At 40.7% G+C, this 19,436-nt stretch overlaps 1 protein-coding gene across 1 annotated transcript in view; it reads right to left on the bottom strand.

The window, feature by feature from the left end:
* Positions 1-12,094, bottom strand: part of Sgk1 (serum/glucocorticoid regulated kinase 1) — a 92,482-nt gene extending 80,388 nt beyond the window's left edge. The window contains exon 1 of the mRNA XM_070010747.1: positions 11,792-12,094. Within this exon, the coding sequence (XP_069866848.1) occupies positions 11,792-11,860 (69 nt within the window). The 5' untranslated portion in view covers positions 11,861-12,094. The remainder of the gene's footprint in view (positions 1-11,791) is intronic.
* Positions 12,095-19,436: the final 7,342 nt, after the last annotated feature.

Raw genomic sequence — 19,436 nt, 5'->3', positions numbered from 1 at the left:
CCAAATGAGTCAAACAGAATCCTAATCCACAGGATCAGAAACAATTAATGGTGGTTGTGTTGGGTCACTAACTTTTGAGTAATGTTCTTGTTACTCAATAGTAGCTAACACAAATTTGGTATAGTTTGGTAGAATTTGAAAAATAGGAATATTTTATGTGTCCCCAAATCTTTAGTCATCTTAAGAAAATGGGGGAAAAAATCCACCTTCAGTCTACTTTGTTGGAAATGCTTCATTTCCAAGAGAAATGGGGATTAAATGGTCAGGAAGGATAATACTTCAGTCACTGGTGAAACATTGAAGTCCTGGACCCTGATATCTTAGAATATTTCTGTGTTAGCCAGTCTTCCATCACGGTGACACAATACCTGAGGTAATCAACCTAAAAGAGGAAAGATTTGTTTTGGCTCACGGCTTCAGACATCTCAGTCTATGGTTGCTTGGCTTTGTCACCTCTGGGACTGTGACATAATAATACATCCTGGTAGAAACCTTGGGTGGAGGAAATTTTATTTCATAGCTGCCAGGAAACAGAAATACCGCAAGTAGCTGGGGTCCCTAAACTTCAAAGGCACACTCTGAACAACCTAACTTCTGTCCACTAAGCCCTATACCCTAAAGGTTCTGTCCCTTCCCAATAGTGTCATCGGCTGGTGACTAAGACTGTAACACATGGCCTTTGGGGGATATTCAAGATCCAGTCTACTATGAGGAGGTATATACCTCTATAATCCTAGCACTCAGAAGGCTCAGGCATAAGAATCACCAAGTTTGAGGTTACAAAGCCAGGCCAACTTGAGTTAGGTGGTGAGAATGTCTCAAACAAACAAAAAAAATAAAATAAGATCTTAAAATAACAGTGACTTTATTTGGAGCTGGAGCTTTTCCAGAGATAATCAAATTAAAATGAGGGTCATAAGGTGGGCTTTAATCAATATGGTTGGTGTCCTCCCTTACTAGAAAGAGAAAATTGGAGAGAGACTTGCAGAGGGAAGATCCTGTGAAGGCACAGGGAGCAGATAGTTATCAACAAATTAAGAATGGAAGCTTCCCTAAGAAGCTACTTTTCTCAAGGCCATTGGAAAGTACAGTCCTGTGGGCACTTTGACCTTAGACTTCTGGCCTCCAGAATTGTGAGACAATAGTATTTGTTGTTTAACCCATCCCATTTGTAGCACCTTGTCAAGAGTATCCCTAACAAACCTCATATGAAAACTGATGACATTTTCTGTAAGCTTTTCTCACTTTTCATACAAAAATAGATTGGGGATTCTGTAACTTACCTCTAAGAGTTGAATTTCCTAGATACCTTTATCTGTTAACTTTGTAAACTTTGTATTAAATATTCTAAATAGTAAAAAAATACTAAATATTCTTTGGTAAATAATCATTTCATTAATATTTTCTTATTATTAATAATGATATATAAATAAAACATATGAGTTCTCAAAAATTAACTCCCCCACGTGCTAGTAGTAAAGTGCATGCTTATATACACAAGGCCCAGACTCTACCCCCAGTACAAAAAAATTACATTTATTAACATAAAAATGTCACACATTAACATCATCAAAATGGAACACAATTTACATTTGTTGTTCACATCTAGTTTCTAGCAAGTCCAATCAACAAAAATATTCTTTTGCTAGGCAACAGTAGCTCTAGGCTATAATCCTAGCTACTTGGGAAACTGAGCTCCGAGGATCAAGGTTTGAGGCTAGCCTGGCAATGAAAACTGGGACTTTTTTTTTTTTTTGTGGTCATGGGGCTTGAACTCTGGGCCTGGGGGCAGTCCTTGAGCTCTTCAGCTTAAGTCAAGTGCTCTACCACTTGAGCCACAGCACCACTTTCAGTTTTCTGGTGGTTAATTGGAGATAAGAGTCTCACAGACTTTCCTGCCCAGGCTGGCTCTGAACTGTGATCCTCAGATCTCAGCCTCCTGAGTAGCTAGGATTACAGGCATAAGACTTTTATTTTTAATTAATGTTCATAAAGCTGGAACTGATGATGTGGCTCAAGTAATAGCACTTTAGCTGTGAGCAAGAAAAGCTAAATTAAAGCTCAAGGCTTGAGTCCAACCCAGGTATCAGGTTATATAACATATATATATATAAACATATATAGCTACACATATATAACATATATGCACATGTATATATGTGCATGTATATACATGTATGTATATACACATGTGCACATACATGTATATACATACATGTACACACATCTATGCATTTTAATTTATTTCTAATTCCCAAGCTCTTAACTTTTAATTTTGTTTACTCCTTGTATTTTGATTTTTTTTAAACTTGTGGTACTACAAAAACTGAGTCTAAGTATGTTTTACCTATTTTGGTAATTTTTCTCATCTTGATATTTCTAGGAATAAAATATTTTTTTTGGGGGGGGGTCCGGTCGTGGGGCCTGAACTCTGGGCCTGGGCGCTGTCCCTCAGCTCTTCAGCTCAAGGCTAGCGCTCTACCCCTTGAGCCACAGTGCCACTTCCAGCTTTTTTTTTTTATGTGGTGCTGAGGAATCGAACCCAGGGCCTCATGCATGCAAGGCAAGCACTCTACCACTGAGCCACCTTCCTAGCCCCTAGGAATAAAATATTTTTATTAGCATATATTAATTATGCAAAGGTTTCATTATGTTATTTCCATCTATGTGCATAATGTATTTTGATAAAATTCATTTCCTGTTATTATTTTTTCTTATCCTCCCTACTCTTTTCAAACAGTTTTGAAAGGGTTTTTCTATTTGCATACATATGTATGAAGTATTTCAAGTTCTGATCTATCAGATCTTCTATGCTGACTAACTTCACTGACAAACTCTTTTTTTCCCCTATGGAGCATAAATCTAAGGATATTTTACTTTTGGATATTTGTGTGTGTGTGTGTGTGTGTGTGTGTGTGTGTGTGTGTGTGTGTGCGCGTGTGCATGTGCTGGTTCTGGGGCTTGAACTCAAGACCTGGGTTCTGTCCCTGAGCTTTGTTTGGTCAAAGCTAGCACTCTACTACTTGAACCATAGCTCTACTTCAAGCTTTTTTATTTCCTTTGGTAGTTTATTGGCAGTAAGAGTCTCATAGAGTCTCCTAACCCAGCTAGCTTTAGACCACAATCCTCAGATTTCAGCCTCCAGAGAAGTTAGGATTACAGGCTTGAACTATTGGTGCTCAGCTGGATTCTCTTTCTTTTTGCCTTGCTATAAACTTAAACTAATCTAGAATTTAGAAAGAAATGATAGACGGTGGGAGGAAAAGAAGGATAGAGGGAGAGAGGGAGAGAGAGAAATTAGGGAACAAGGAGAAGAGAGAAGAGAGAGATGGAAATGGTTCATGAACAGCCACTTTCCCAAGTAAATGGCATTTTGAGTGGATGGTCTGATCTAGGAAGGGAAAGACACCAAGGTGACCACAGTTGTATACAAGTAGCCGAGTAGACTCTTCCAGAAAAGTGCTGCAGCAGTCTCTAGAAAGCAGTCTGCATAGTATTTTGGCAGGTTTGTATTTTGGAAGATTCTCCTACTGCTCTAGTTACATCTTTCATTTTTATTCCTCTCGTAAATACTTACAAAGTCATTTCAGAATGCTGCAAAGAAGAAATAGGTGTGAGAGTAAACACGTTATAATAGTAATACTTTCTCCAAATGCTGCGGCAGCTGCAGGAGGCTGCCAAAGCAACACCTGACTCGCCAAGCTGTCTGCTTGTCCTCTACTCCTGCTCCCTCACATCAGTGTGCCAGCATCACTGTCCAATCCGTCTGAAGAACCTGGCCCTTTGCTGGGGAAGGCTGCTGCCCTACAAAGACCAAGCTAGGTCACTGCATCAGTCAGCTCTGGGCCAGAACAATTCACTGAGGCTGTGGTCCAGAGCACTTTGCCTTCCCAGTAGGAAGGATATTAAGTTCCAAAGAGATAGTGACCATACTTTCCATTAAATAGCTTTGGGGAACCAAGTGCTGGTGGCAGATGCCAATAATTTTAGCTATGCAGGAGGTTGAGATCAGAGACTCTTGATTTGAAGCCAGTCAGGGAAGACAAATCTGTCAGATTTTTATTTTCCAAATATTCCTTTATTGAAATTATATGACTACATAAATTTCATAATACTGTGTCATAGCTATACTTAGTTAAAGTCACAAACGCCTTTTAATCTTCACAATGATACCACTATGTTAATTTACATTATGAACTCTATGACCTTTAACAATAAAGCTATTGTACATTTCTTTCCTTTTGCTTAGCATCAACTGTTCCTTCTTTCTTTCCCATTCCCTCCCTCCCATCACTACCCTTGAGTTGCTTAGTTCACTTTCATCAAAGAATTTTTTTTGGTAGGTTGTGGGGCTTGAACTCAGGGCCTGGGTGCTGTCTCTGAGCTTTTCTGCTCAAGGCTAGTGCTCTACTACTTTGAACCACAGCTCTGCTTCTGGTTTTCTGATGGTTAATTGGAGATAAGAGTCTTATGGACTTTTCTGCCTGGGCTGGCTTTGAACCACAATCCTCAGATTTCAGCCTCCTGCATAGTTAGGATTACAGGCATGAACCACCAGTGCCTGCCTATGAGATTCTTATCTCCAATTAACCAGAAAAAAGCCAGAAGTGGAGCTGTGGCTCAAGTGGTAGAGCACCAGGGGTGACTGGAAAATCAAAACGCATGTAAGGCCCTGAATTCAAACCCTAGTACTGATACACACACAAAATAAACAAAACAAAAACTTTTAGGGAGACAGCCTGTGAACTTACTTTCTTCAATCTATGGGCTGAGTATAAATTCTCTTTCCTTCCTTTGATGAGGAGCTGATTTCTATACTCAGACTGCTAATAAGTAAGGAATTCTGGGTTTTGTTAGCAGGCAGGAAACAGCGTCCTACGCCCAAAGCAGATTCTCTGCCAGTGGTGAGAATGTTGATATTTACCACCTAATTTTTTGGATTTACTTCCAAAAAAATTCACTGGCATGTATTTTTAAAATATCACATTAAAAATATGCTTCTACAATATTTCCTCTAGTGAACTATCTTTAGCGTGACCTAAATTACTAATTAATTTTTTTTCTATTGATCCAATTCCCACTGAAGTTCTTCCCCTCCATATTTCCATGATAAGAATTCTCCGACTGGGGACACACTGGAGGACGTTTCCCCCAACCATGGAATTTTGCCTGACCTTGTTAAGTAAGCACTTTCAGATCATAAAGTATGGGCACTCTGAGTCTGTACCCAGTGTTTTACGTGGCGCTTGTCTTTTTGCATCAGTTGTTCCCATTCAAAATATCTCCCTACCACTGTTACAGAGTAAGAGCCTGCTTTCTGGAAAGCTTCTGAAAAGACAAGGTATCGATTTCATGAACATGGCTTGCTGCCCACATTCTGTGTTACAGGACTCGAGGCTAATTATCCAGCCCAACCAAACACACTCAGCCTTATTCCATCTAAACCCTCAACACTCTCATGGTGGATAAGGAAAAGGCTTCTTGAGTCCCATCTCTTCACATGCCATAGCTCCTAAGACTTCATAAAAACATAAGGAAAAGCAGACCAAGGATGTGGCTCAGTGGTTGATCTTACATTGAGTTTACAAAAGATCCTAGCTTCCACCCTTAATATCAGAAGAAGAAAACAACAAATCATCGAGAAGATATTTTTAGGGCTCTAGGTAGGCGAATAGATTATACACACACTGTATAATATTGAAGTCAGTGATTAATTAATTATTAATTAATACAAAATAAAAGGATCTTTGCATCGCTACAGTGTCTATCATGTTTGGTCTGACGAGAGAAACAGTAAAGAAGAGAAATTTTGGCATGGCCACTCAATCAACAAACAAACTGAGGTCAAATTTCCTCTGGTACCTGCCAACTGCTAAGGCGAATGAAGGCTTGTCTTCAAATCAGATTAAATTAGTTTTTAGTGATATTATATGCCCCATCATTAAGCTCTTTGGATATTATATATCCAAATACCAAAGGTCTTGGCAACAGCTTATGTATTTTAGCTTTTTTCCCCCCTAGTTTTGAACTTAGTTCCTTATGCTTCCTAGCTGCCATTCTATCACTTTAGACTCATTTGTTGTCCAGCTATTTCACATATTCTTGTGTTTTGGGCTCGGGGCACATCTTGGATGTGTCTAATCTTCAAGTAGGGAAGATTTGACATATACCATCTCACCTGGGTTACTGGTTGAGATGGAGTCTTGCTAACTTCTGTGGCCTCAACTCACTTTAAACTTCTGTCTCCCAGTCTTTATCTCCTGAGTAACTGGGATTATAGGCATGAGTCACCTCACCTGGCCTCATCTTTCTTTTTTATTTTTTGAGATAATATGTATGTGAGAATTTAGGTGAACAGTATACACATAACTCTTGGAACAATGCCCAGTAAGTAAGAGCAGTGCTATATTAGTGATGCTCTTATGGACGCTATTGTTACCAGAGAACAATACAAGGAATTGTTCAACTGTGCTACTTCATGACATACTGAGTCAAGGCAGATGTGCCTTGGCAAAGTTGGCGTCCCAGGCAGTTGGCTCTATAAAGACAAAGCACCATATTTTGTTCTTATTGTACTTGTTGAAGAATGGATGGATGATGAAAAGATTGACTATGTTTGATAAGGTAACGAAGAAGAAGGCATTCTAGATTTTCAAGGCAATGCCTTAAGCAAGGAACTTTGCTTAGTCTCATTCTAATTTATTTTTTATGTTTTTGTTGGTCATATGGCTTGAACTCAAGACCTGGGCACTGTCTCTGAGCTCTTTTGCTCAAAGCTAGCACTCTACCACTTTGAGCCACAGTGCCACTTCCAGTTTTCTGGTGGTTAATTGGGGACAAGAATCTCATGGACTTTTCTGCCTGGGCTGGCTTTGAACTGTGATCCTCAGATCTCAGCCTCCTGAGTAGCTGGGTTCACAAGCCTGAGCTACCAGCACCTGGATCTAATTTATTTTCTAAGTGATTTGTTTTTCCAGGACTTTGGTTCTCTCATCTAAAACAGGAGGTCAGAGAATTGTTGAGCTTTGGTTAAAACTGAAATTGTATATGGCTACAAATGCTTTGGAATCTTACCAAAGTTAATGTAATTGTGGCTACAGAATTCTTTGTCCAGTTTGAAACAATGTCAATGATATTTGTTTGTATTTTCTGAGATCATTACGTAATAATTGGATGCAGGAACGAATCTTCAAATCCATGAAAACAGATTATAAACTGGATTACTTTTTAGCATGACTGATACCTTTCAAAGCTCTTAGATAATCAGACTTAAATTGCTAAGGGTATTTTTTTCATTTTAAGTGAATTTTGGGAGAGTCTAAGAATAAAACATAACCCCCACACATTCCATGCTAATTTATCATTAGCACACAGAGAATGAAAGTAAAACTCTTATCTACTTGAGCTTCTCAATTCTCAACTAAATTATGAAATTAAGCTTATTTAGTCAAGCTTTTAAAACAAGAGTGAAAGGCCCAGAGGATTTTGTGGAAGAAACATCAGTACTGATTTGTTTGGGTGATGTTCCCAGAGACTAGAGTTCACTGTCTCTACTAAAGATCTCCACAGGAGCTGTGGCAGGCTTTTGCTGAGCCTGGTTGCTCTCATAGATTTTAAACATTGCATTGTAGTGTACACATGTCCCCCCCTTTTTTTTTTGGCCAGTTCTAGGACTTGAACTCAGGGCCTGGGCACTGTCCCTGAGCTTCTTTTGCACAAGGCTAGCACTCTACCACTTGAGCCACAGCTCCACTTCTGGCCTTTTCTGTTTATGTAGTACTGAGGAATTGAACCCAGGGCTTCATGCATACTAGGTGTGCACTTTACCACTGAGCTACCTTCCCAGCCCTCACTTTTTTTTTTTTTTTTTTTGCAGTGGGAAAGGCAAAAGAGAAAAGGAGGGGGGGTAGATAGTTGGAAATAAAGTCTAGATGAAGAATGTCAGATGTGGCTGGGAATGGGGGTTTACACCTGTAATCCATCGTAGCACTTGGGAGACAGAAGCAGGACATTGATAAGTTCCAGGATAGCCTGGGCCACATAGTGGAAACTTGTCTTAAATGAAACAATAAACAAACAAATGAGTAGATGGGGCGTTCAGTTAGATAAGGTTATATTTTAGCTCTGTTACTTTTCAGGTATGTGATCTTAGACTAATTATTTCACCTCTCTATGTAGTACTTGCTATATTTTGTAACTTTTTTTTCTTATTGAGGGGGTTCCTGTGAGGCTTAGTGAGATGATACACTCAAAGCACTCAGCCCTCGGGGCCAGAAACATCGTGAGCATTAATAAGCAGTGAAGGGTGGACCATCAAGAGAACAGGCCATCTATAGTCTCCTTGAGGAGCCCTAGCTTCTTCTGGAAAATCACAGCAGCATCATATGCACCCATTAAGCCTTTCTGCAAATCAATATTTTGGTTGAAGATTCAGTCTTTTTACTGAGCTCTAAAAAAAGGGGGAGGGAGAGAAAAGAGAACCAGAATCTATTCATTGTTCAACATGGGTACTGGACAAAGGTTCAATTTATAAGACTGTCTAGCTAGGTTAAAAATAAAATATGCAGAAATGTACAGAACTTCAACAATAGAGCATAAGAAAATGGATTATTTGTGGCCAACAGCAAAGTCTATATAATATATGGATATGTATGTAAATATATAGAGAAAAGGTCTGGAAAGTATCAATACTAATATGAAAGCAGTTACCTCTGGGGAAGAAAGATTGGGGAAAAGGTAGGTATTCCAGTATTGTTTTTTACTACTTAGCCTATTCATTTGCATATTAGTCGGGCAATTAGAAAACAAACTAAACAAAACTCAAAAGACAAAAGCAAAATCATGATACAGGCTACAATGAACATTTAGAATACAGCATAAACCCAATGAGGAAGAACGCAAAATAGACAGGAGAGGAGATGTTCTCCCTGGGGCTGTCAATGACCTGATGCAAAGTCATTCTACTCAGTAGGTGTCTTTGGGGAGGAAGGAGCTGGAGGGGGTGGGAAGGATCCCGATTCTGTCTTCAGCAGCTGACAGGCCCAGATTAGAAGACAGGTAAAGCTGCCTGCTGATTGTATCTGTAGAAACTTCATTCTCTCTCAGTACTCTGAGAAGGCATCAGTAGCCTAACTTATTCTTTGCTAACTCCAAGGTCTGCAGAAGGACTAGGAGGATTGGTAAATTAGGTTTTTGAGCATTACAAAACCAGATGGTAAACTAGTTTTTCTAGTAGTATATTTTGATGGCAAAGAAAGTAAGAAAGAATTGTATTTTAAAATCTACATGATTGCTACTGGTTGATTGAGGATAAATTACTAAAAGAATTTGAGACTATCCCCAGGATTAGATAGCTCAGTGGTGGAATATTTATATGTCTGAGATCCTGAGTTTTGTCCCCAGGACTACAAAACAAAATGAAACAAAACAAAACAAAAAAAAAACAAACAAAACTCCTAATACCAACAAATAAATTAATGAAGACAGGCGTCTTGGACTGCCAGCATACAGCTGTAGTTTCAGTAGACAAAAGGCTGAAGTTTGAGGATAAATTGATTCCAGGAGTTCAAGAGTAGCCTAGTCAATGTAATAAGATGCTAGCTCAAAAAAAAAAAAGTGTGTGTGTGTGTGTGTGTGTGTGTGTGTGTGTGTGTGTGTGTGTGTGTGTGTGTGTGTGTGTGTGTGTGTGTGTGTGTGTGTGTGTGTGTGTGTGTGTGTGTGTGTGTGTGTGTGTGTGTGTGGTGTCAGTACTACAGCATTAACTCAGGGCCTGAGCACTGTCCTTTAGTTTTTCCACTCAAGGCTGAAGCTCTTCTACTTCAGCTACAGCTCTACTTCTGGCTTTTTGGAGATAAGAGTCTCCCAAACGTACCTGCCTGTCTGATATGATTTCCAATGAGAATCACAATATCTCAGCTTCCTGAGTAACTGGGATTACAGGGAGGAACCTCTGGCACATGGCTTCAATTTAAAAAAAAAAACTAATTAATTAATAAAAGGGTAAAGATTTTAAGTATTGAGTAAAGGGGCTGTGGAATTTTTTAAATTAGGGAAACATTTATTCTTGGAAATTAATCTTTACAAAGGGACTCATCCATTGGAAAGAAACATTTTGATTACAGTGAAAACCTAATAGCTGCATACAAGTCTGTGAAGTTCCACTGACTGGTTTCATTCAGTTTTCATACTCTCTTAGTGAGGGACTTTGCTTGGTACTCCAGATGCAAGAGTTGGTTTTGTTCTGGTTTCAATGCATAGGGTTTTAGCCATAGACGAGGGAGAGGTTTTTGCCTGACCAATGGAGAAGTCAGTCAAGATGTATAGAAGCGTCTGCTGGCCTCTAACCAGGCCTGACAAGGTGCCTGTGTTCCCAGTCCTGGCTTTTCAACATGACCATTGAGTCTACAGAGGCATCCAACTCAGCCTGTAATTCACTAGGTTCTATTGGTGAATTAAAGGAAGGGCTGCATTTCAGGCATAGCACAGGAAGGACCTGAATGAAGGGCAAGAAGAATGAATGGAGAAAGCCATTTTACTGGCGCTGCCCTAGGGTATTAAATAGGTTGGAACAGCTGGGGTCTGGAGGAGGCTTCTGTGCTTAAGAAACACTTCTCATAAGAACCTCAGTCATCGATCTCCTAACCATTATTCATTTCTTATCCCCTAGTTATGTATACATTTGTAGAATTACAGGCCACCAATGTAGCCATTACAATGAACTGAGTTTATTTGTGAAACACATATACAAAATGGCCCATTTACAACCTACATGCTATTATTAATACTATAAAGGGAATGAATTCAAACAAAGATATACACCATAGCCCTAAATTAGAATTCAAAGCAGGCCACTTCCTGCTTCCTTAAAAAATTTAGGACTAATTGAAATAGAGGATTTTTGTTGTTATTGTTTAAGTTTTTGTTTTCTTTGGAGACATGATTGTGCTATGTAGCCCAGGCTAGTTTTGAACTCCTGGGCCTCCTGCCTGCCTGCTTCAGGTCTCCCCAGTGCTGAGATGAAAGGTATTTGGTGAACTAGAAGATTCAAAATGTTGGATTCATCATTTCTGGGAAAGGTCACTCTAGTTCTTTGCTATTTATACCATAGAGACAGACAATTATTGAGGAGCCAAAGCTTCTGAATCTGACAAATGAAGATGATGACTGGGCTCTAGGGACAGAGTGAATGAAAGAGGTGGAAAAGTTGAGCTCTCCAAAGACAAGAGAGAGAGGGTGGGGTAGAGAGAGAGGGAGAGGGAGAGAGAGAGAAGAGAGAGAGAGAGAGAGAGACAGACAGACAGACAGAGAGACAGAGGCAGAGAGACAGAGACAGAGACAGAGAGACAGACAGAGACAGAGGCTCAGAGAGAGACAGAAACACAGAGAGAGAGAGGAGAGAGACAGAGAGAGACTCAATTAGCAGGAACTAAATTACTAATCATCACTGCACATAGGCCAGGTGTCTTTGCAATTGCCTTGTAATCTTGGTCAGGCTTTGATTGAGAAAATAGCTAAGGGAACATTTTTTAAAAGACATCTTAGCCCAGCCCCCTTCTTCCCAGTTCAATTCTTCTAGCCCCCTCCTCACCACCACGTCCCCCTCCCCCCGGACAAATTGGAATCAAGGCAAGAACGGACGGGTTCTTACCTGGACCACCTCTACGGAAAGCGCGCCTTTCATGCAGGGCTGAGCCACAAAGCCAGAGGCTCATTCATTCCACCCCAGAAGAGCAACCAAGAGCATTTAAGAGAAGCCCAGAAAACAAAAGAAACAAACCCAACCTGTCCTTACCCGCTTCTTAAAAAATTGAAAGGCTGAGCATTTATTCACTGGGAATCCATTCATGTCTTTGTTCACCATCTTCCACCGCGGGGACTTGGCAGATTCAGGCTGGCACCCTCCGGGTTAGTGCATCTGGCTCCGTTTCCCCCGGAACGCAGTGAATGAAGACCGGAGCGGGATGCAGACGCTAACGGGGCTCGGTTCTTCACTCGGGCATTCTGCGGCACCAGCTACTGCAGCAACCTCTCCCCATGTTCAGTTACCACCGGCAGTGGCTTTCCTCTTGCCAGCATTGCTCTGGAACAGATGCATCGCCGCAACCGGACTCCCCGGGGAAGGCGGATGGCGGGATACCGCAAATCTCCTGGGGAGATGCTCTCGCAGACACTGGGCGGGCTGCTGGGAGAAGGGGGACCCTCCCCGCCCCCCTCCCAGCTACCTAGCTAGCTGCTCGGGCGACCGGATGGGGAGTGAGGCGCTCAGCTCTCAGTGTTGGTGCTGTTTTTGATTGTGTAAGTTCCAGTGGGAGCTGTAGTTAAGCAGCTGAGAGGAGTAAGAAAGAGCAGAAGCCAGAGGGAGGGAGGGAGGGAGGGAGAGAGGGAGGGAAGAAGGGAGGGAGAAAGAGAGGGAGGGAGAAAGAGAGGGAGGGAGAAAGAGAGGGAGGGAGAAAGAGGGAAGAAGGGAGGGAGGGAGGGAGGGAGGGAGAGAGAGAGAGAGAGAGAGAGAGAGAGAGAGAGAGAGAGAGAGAGAGAGAGAGAGAGAGAGAGAGAGAGAGAGAGAGAGAGAGCAGGGTCAGAAAAGCAGAGGGAGAGAAGGAGAGATAAAACCCAAGCTGGAAGAAGCAGGGTTCAGGCATAGCTGAGCAGGAACAGGGAATGGGCAGAAGGCAGGTGCAAAAAAGCGCAGGACAAGCTGGAGGGCAAGTGGGAAGGCTACTTCAATAGTTTTTGTGGTCATTGTTGTCCTTCTGTGAGGACCACTTTTAAAATATACAATGCGTGCTATGTTTTTGTGTGCGTATTGAATTTCTTTGGGTACTTATTCCAGGATAAAAGCCCCTCAGCCGAAATGAATCAGATGTTATTTCTCCAGTCCCAGTCCTAGTGCAACAATGGGAAAAATCTTCTACGCAGGGTCTTGTCTCCATTTTCCCTTAAGGTCATGATGTGAAGGCCAAGGAAGAAGGTTATGGTGTCTTGCTCATTAAAGAAGCCTGGTTAAAAACAGGAAGAAGAAAAACCCAATGGACATATGCAAAAATAGCTTATGGGGGGAGACCCCAATGAGCATTACTCAAAAGTATCACCATACCATGTAATGCAGAGAAAGTTCTGGAAAACAAAAGACCTATTTTTACTTCCTATCAAGTGAAAATTGACTCCCAAATCCTTACACATTTTCTCCTTAGCCACCCCCATTAAAAAAATACTTAATTGCATAGGGGCTTGTTATTCTACTTCTATTCTTAAATGCTGATCTCTGAGGCAAATTTTAAAAATGTTTCTAGTTTATTGGAGAGAGCAAATAAAATTAACTCAGCCTGGGATCTGGTACAGATTGGATGCTTCCATCAGTATGGGGCTTTGAGCCTGTCATCTGGCCTCTGTGGGCCTTTTAGACACTGCCGATCTAACAGAAGGATACAACTGATAGTGTTCCATTCATTCATCCATTTATTTAGCCATTTACTTGTTTGCTGTATCATCCATTAATCCATCAGATCACATCCAAATGTAGCAAGTATCCCCAGGATGTGGAACTTTTCCATGGTCGTCAGAAAGAAGTATAATCAATAAAGAAGGGAGAACCCTAGTGCCAATTTGAGGCAAGTAATAGCTACATCATTAAAGCAACACATCTAACATTGTTAGACTACTTCTATGGCATTCTCTGGAAAAATGAAAACCATACAGATGAATTGGGGGAAGAAATGTGTAAGTTTCCTTGAAGTAGAGTATGAGTCTCTATGGTAGAGCCAGACTTTTTGGGAATGACAACAAAATCTTGTTTGCTACATGCCTTGAGGTTTCCAAAAGGAAAATATATGACAAAAGGGAAAATAAACTGTTCATTTTGGAGAAATGCATTAAATTGTCCCAGACACCAGGATACATCGGGTAATCTGCAACACTGATATGTTTAGTGGTTTTACAAAGAGTTCATTTAAAATGATGGTACTTCAGAGGAATTAATTGTGGATGAAAGATATGTTCTCTATGATGGTTACAGGACCTTGCATTTGTCCAAACTCATAAAACTATACAGAAAAAGGGCAAGTTGTTACTGTGTGTAAATAATAACTCAATGGGCCACATTAAAAAAATTCAGCCAGCCATTGTCTGGAGCCAGTGACTCAATGCCCATAATCTTAACCATTCAGGAGGCTGGGATCTGGGATTGAGGTTTGAAAACAACAGGGGCAGAAAAGTCTGTGAAACTCTTATCTCCAATAAACCACCAAAAAGCCTGAAGTGAAGCTGGAGTTCAAGAGACAGAGGGCTAGTCTTGAGTGAAGAGTGAGTACCCTGAACCCTGAGTTCAAGCTCTGGTCCTGGCACAACACAAAACAAAAAAGCTAAGCCCACCATGCAAAATCTTTTTGCTCCTTTTATTGCTTTCTCCCACAAAGTATTTTGACAGGCATTTATCAAGTCTATGCATACAGGGTTCTCTAGGCAATCCGGTGAGAAGGAGGTACTGGAGCCTAGGCTTGATTCTACATTTTTGTAGCATGCAAATCAATTTTAGGTAGACAGTATGTGAAGAGAGGTGGCTAACTGAGCGAAGGTGAAGAAAAAGCTACAGACTATCCTTCCCATTTGGAGAAATGTCATACTTCCATGATGCTGCCTTTGTAACTTTGACTATGTTAGATATTATGAAAGCTCTTACTTCTTTTGTTATTTCTGTTGTTCTATCCTCCCTCCCATCGGGGATCAAACCTAGAGTGTTGGGCATATTTTATTCTTTTCCTGTATTTTTTCTTTTAGGTTTGAGACCAGGACTCGAACTCGATACCTGTGGCCACTTTCACTTATTGGCTGGAGTTCTATTAATTGAGCCATTCCTCCAGCCTCAGTTACAAGTTTCACCCATGAAAGGCTCTATGAATACACAGATTACTGGTTCCTACCACTAAGGAACTGTCAGCGTAATGCAGAAGTGTGTGTGTGTATGTGTGTGTGTGCATGTTTGTTTACTTATGTCTTTTTATCATTAAACATACTTACTCATCTTTGTATCCTCAACCCACAGTTGAGGATAGTGCCAGGCTAGGCCCTCCACGAGTGGTTTTTCAAATGAGTTCAATAAGAAGTCAAGTAAAGCTGACAGCTGTTATTGGGATATTTGCAGGAATCAGTAAGTACTTTTGAGATTTTGCAACCATTTACAATCCAGTTCTGAGCTCTAGAAAAGCCAATGGTCCCCAGTTCTCATCAGTTGCACTTTAAGCCACAATGATGTTGTCATCCTGGGATAATACGTCTGTTTTCTTTTTAAAAATGGAAACCCCTAACACTAAGAAAGGAATCTGTTATTTTTCCTTTATAGAATATCTACTGGTAATCCCAATAATATAGCTCAAACTATAGCACAAGGAGCTTAGTAGGAGTGATGAGCGATATATACCTGGAGTGGAAAGAATGTGACACTGATTTGGAAAATCTTCTTACTAACCCACTCTCCTTTATTGTGTGACATTGAACAAGTTCCTTCAACTCACCCAGCCTGTTCCTCACTGGTGAAATAATTATTTAAAAAAACACTCCATTTACCTCATAGGGGAATTTCAGTACCAAATTATAGGAGAGGGCTTCATAAGCTAGCAATAGATCTGTATTTTTATTTTACCAAAGAGTTGTATACTTCTATGACTTGTTTCTGTAAGATACATTTGGAATTTTTTTGCTTTTGTTTTGTTATCTTTAAATAGCTGTACTAAAAGATTTCAATTCAACATATCAGGGATTTTTTAAAATTATCTTTAAATAGTTGTGCAAAGGGGTTTCAATTAGATCAGTTTATAAGTACAATGCATCTTGATCAATGACAATTTGTTTTTGAATATGTGATTATTTTCTATAGTATCCCAGAAAATACAAAACATAATGAAGTATCTGTTTAGTGATCAATGTGCCAAAGAAGAAAGATCATGCTTTACATTCTTTGACTTGGGTAACTGGATCATATACTTTCCACTCCAACTTCAGTGGTAGGGATGAATGTATTTAGGAACTAGGAAACTCCAGTGGAGATTACAGGTTTGTTATTATATATGCAAAAGACACCTCTTAGATCTTTAAAAATTAAAGATTAAATTATATCCTCTTTCTCTTCCTCCTCCTTTTCTTCTTCTTCTCTCCTTCCTTCTCCTCTCCTCCCATTCCTCCTCCTCCTCCTCCTCTTCCACCTCTTCTTCCTCCTCCTCTATTTCCTCCTCAACTCTTTCCACATGTCAGGTAAATGCTCCAAAACAAAGTTACATCCCCAGCCCCCAAATTAGGTTTCTTTTAATTCATTCATGTGAATCAGGAAATGTTACAAAAGAAACAAATGAAACCTGTTCATTTTGTTTCTTTTCTTTGAAATAAAACACTATTTAAAAATTGAAAAAAACATATACCAGAACAAGCTGGGCACTGGTGGCTCAGGCCTGTAATCCTAGCTACTCAGGAGGCTGAGATCTGAAGATTATGGTTCAAAGCCAGCCCAGACAGTAAAGTCTGTGAGACTCTGGATCTCCAATAAACCACCAGAAAACTGGAAGTGGCATTGTGGCTCCAGTGGTAGAGTGCTTGCCTTGAGCTGAAGAGCTGAGGGGCAGTGTTCAGGCCCAGAGTTCAAGCCCCATGACCGACAAAAAAAAAAAAAAATGGGCTGGGAAGGTGGCTCAGTGGTAGAGCGCTTGCCTTGCATGCATAAGGCCCTGGGTTCGATTCCTCAGGACCACATAAGCAAAAAGAAAAAAAAGCCAGAAGTGGCACTGTGGCTCAAATGGTAGAGCACTAGCCTTGAGCTGAAGAGCTGAGGGACAGTGCCCAGGCCCAGAGTTCAGGCCCGACGACTGGACGCCCTCCCCCCACCACCACCAAAAAAAGGAAAAAAAAAAAAAACCAAAATGGATTTGGCAGAAAAGATGCAAGCAGCTAGAGCTTACACTTCCTTTTGTGGATAGGAGATTAAGGAAGGATTAAAATGTTCCATACCTGAAGTTTAGCACCATTCTCCTTCAGCTGGAAGAAGTACAATTCATAGATATGCCACTTCTTTGAAGTCAGTATTTAGCGACTATTATTTTCTAATTGGCTAAAATATCAACTTGATACTCATTGAATATTCAATATGTGCCAGGCAATACATTTACAAGGAAACAAACAGACAAACAAACCACCAAACCAACACCCTCCTTAGTTCTGGAGAAGCTGTAGCAGCTGATTAAGGATGCATACTGCCTCTCCACTTCTCTGTTTCTTCCCTGGGCCTCTTGCTCCCCCACCTAGCCACCCACCCACTCTTCTGCCTCTCTGATTTGATTTATTCCTTATGTATTTACGACATAGCCTCTCCTGTCACAAGACATAAAGAGATGTTCTCTTTCATGTGGCAATGTGACAACATGTAGCCCAAAGGGACAGATCAATTTGAATATTGGTGCTAATTCACTCGACACTAATGATAAGCTTTACAGCACTCCCAGATTTCACATTTATAGTTATTTTGATTCCTTTGTTTAAGTCATACATGGGGTTTAGAAACTGTAAAGATTATTTATCTGAAAGAGAAAGTATCCTTTTGAACTCTGCTTTGATCCCGACTCACCTTGTTAGAGTGATCTCCTATCTCCTCAGCCAGTTGCAACAAGACTTTATCACTGCATAAATCTCATTGATAGAAACCTGGAAAACATTACAGACATGCATTCCCACACACCCAAACACACACACATGGACACACTCAGTGGGACTGAACAGAGTGGATTAGCACACTATCCTGCTGAAGCCATTATCATTTACAAATTGGATGGCCTTGTGAATGACTTTGAGAAATGAACTAGAAACTACAGATGGTAATGGATTTTATAGCCTTTTCTAAAAATCATTTGGCGGGGGGGATTATTAACTATCCCCCCCCCTCTCTAACAACAGTCTAGGCGATCAGGTTTACACAGTCTCTTGACTGATAGGACAGAAGGTTATATTTTCAACTTGACTTGTCCTGAAAGATATTCATTAGCTCCTTCTCTATGTTCAGTGCAAATGAACCGTGGCAGGGGAAGGCTGCTGTCGCTGATCATCTGACCATGCTGTGTGATTAATAGAAGAGGCTGTTGCGATTGGTATTGATTGAAAGATGCCAGAGGAAAACAAGTAGGCACAGTCTTATTTTGTCCATTCTGAAGGTATGATCTTTGGCTGTATCTCTACATCATCAAACAAAATTGTAGTCAATTTCCCAGATAATTCAAATGGGCGAGACTTACCTGGAAAGGAGAATGATCTGGGTAAGTACATCCAGCATCAGGAGCAGCTGCAGCAGAGACAAAGAGTAGCCCTGGAATCTCACATCCTATTACTAGAGAAAATGTTGCGCCTCGGGGTGAATCAAGTCCTGAACATGATTGCTTTCGATTAGAATTTTTTTTTTGGTCTACCTAGGGTTTATCTGTTTAGTAAATTATGCTTATTTAAATTGAATGCAATTTCATTTTCTCCTGCTTATTTTATTTTCAAGGGAAATCAGCCGCCATAAATATAGTATCAACTCAAAATTATTGGAGTGGTAATAACGAACATTAAAACTAATGGGGTGGCCTCTCAAGTCGATGTGGTTTAGTAGAATTGGTATGGAATTTGCTGTAGATGAACTTGAATCTTGGAGAGAAGAGTCTCATGCCTGGGCCAGCTTCAAATCATGATCCTCAGATCTCAGCCTCTTGTACAAGCATGAGGCGCCTTGGTGTATGCATTTGTATACCTTTGTATGCATTTGTATTTGATATGACAGCTTTAAAATGTAGCTGTAAATTCTTTGGTTCTGTTCCCATTTTCAGGTGGGTTTAGGCCTCATCCTCTTGGATATGTGGGGGCTTCTCTGGGGTCCCCATACAGCACAATGGAGGTGATGCTCTGTGACTTCTGGGGATAGGTCCCAAAGGCCATGTCTTGTTCTTGGAAACATTGCCAGCTGGATTCATGAGCCCCTGTGGGAGGAGTTCTGCTGCTCTGAGGGCACGGAGATGTGGGGAAGCGCAGCTCACATGCAGAGGCCGGGAGTAAATAGGTGGTTTGTATCATGTGCTGTTAGTGGGTCTTGAACTCAGGGTCTGGACACTGTTCCTTAGCTTTTTTCATACAAGGCTGGGGTACTTGAACACTTAAGCCAAACCTGCAACTGGAGATTCATAGACTTTCCGGCCCAGGTTGGCTTAGAACCAGGATCCTCATGGGTGGTGCTGGGACATTTACAAAGAATAATATTTGGCAATAGCCAGTTTCCAGGATTGTGCAATGTTCACAGAGCTAGAAAGAAACTTAAGAGGTGTTCTAACTCAAACACTTCAATCTGCATGTGACAAAAATTGAGACTGAGAGTTACTGATGAATAAAGTTACTGGATGAGTGAAAAATATTCCCATGAGCCCTTCCCCCTTAAC

Source organism: Dipodomys merriami, unplaced genomic scaffold (genome assembly GCF_024711535.1).
Source record: "Dipodomys merriami isolate MVZ:Mamm:240054 unplaced genomic scaffold, mDipMer1.0.p SCAF_8, whole genome shotgun sequence".
Classification (NCBI taxonomy): domain Eukaryota; kingdom Metazoa; phylum Chordata; class Mammalia; order Rodentia; family Heteromyidae; genus Dipodomys; species Dipodomys merriami.
Note: the sequence above shows the minus strand (reverse complement) of the source record. Positions and strands in the feature narration are given on the sequence as shown.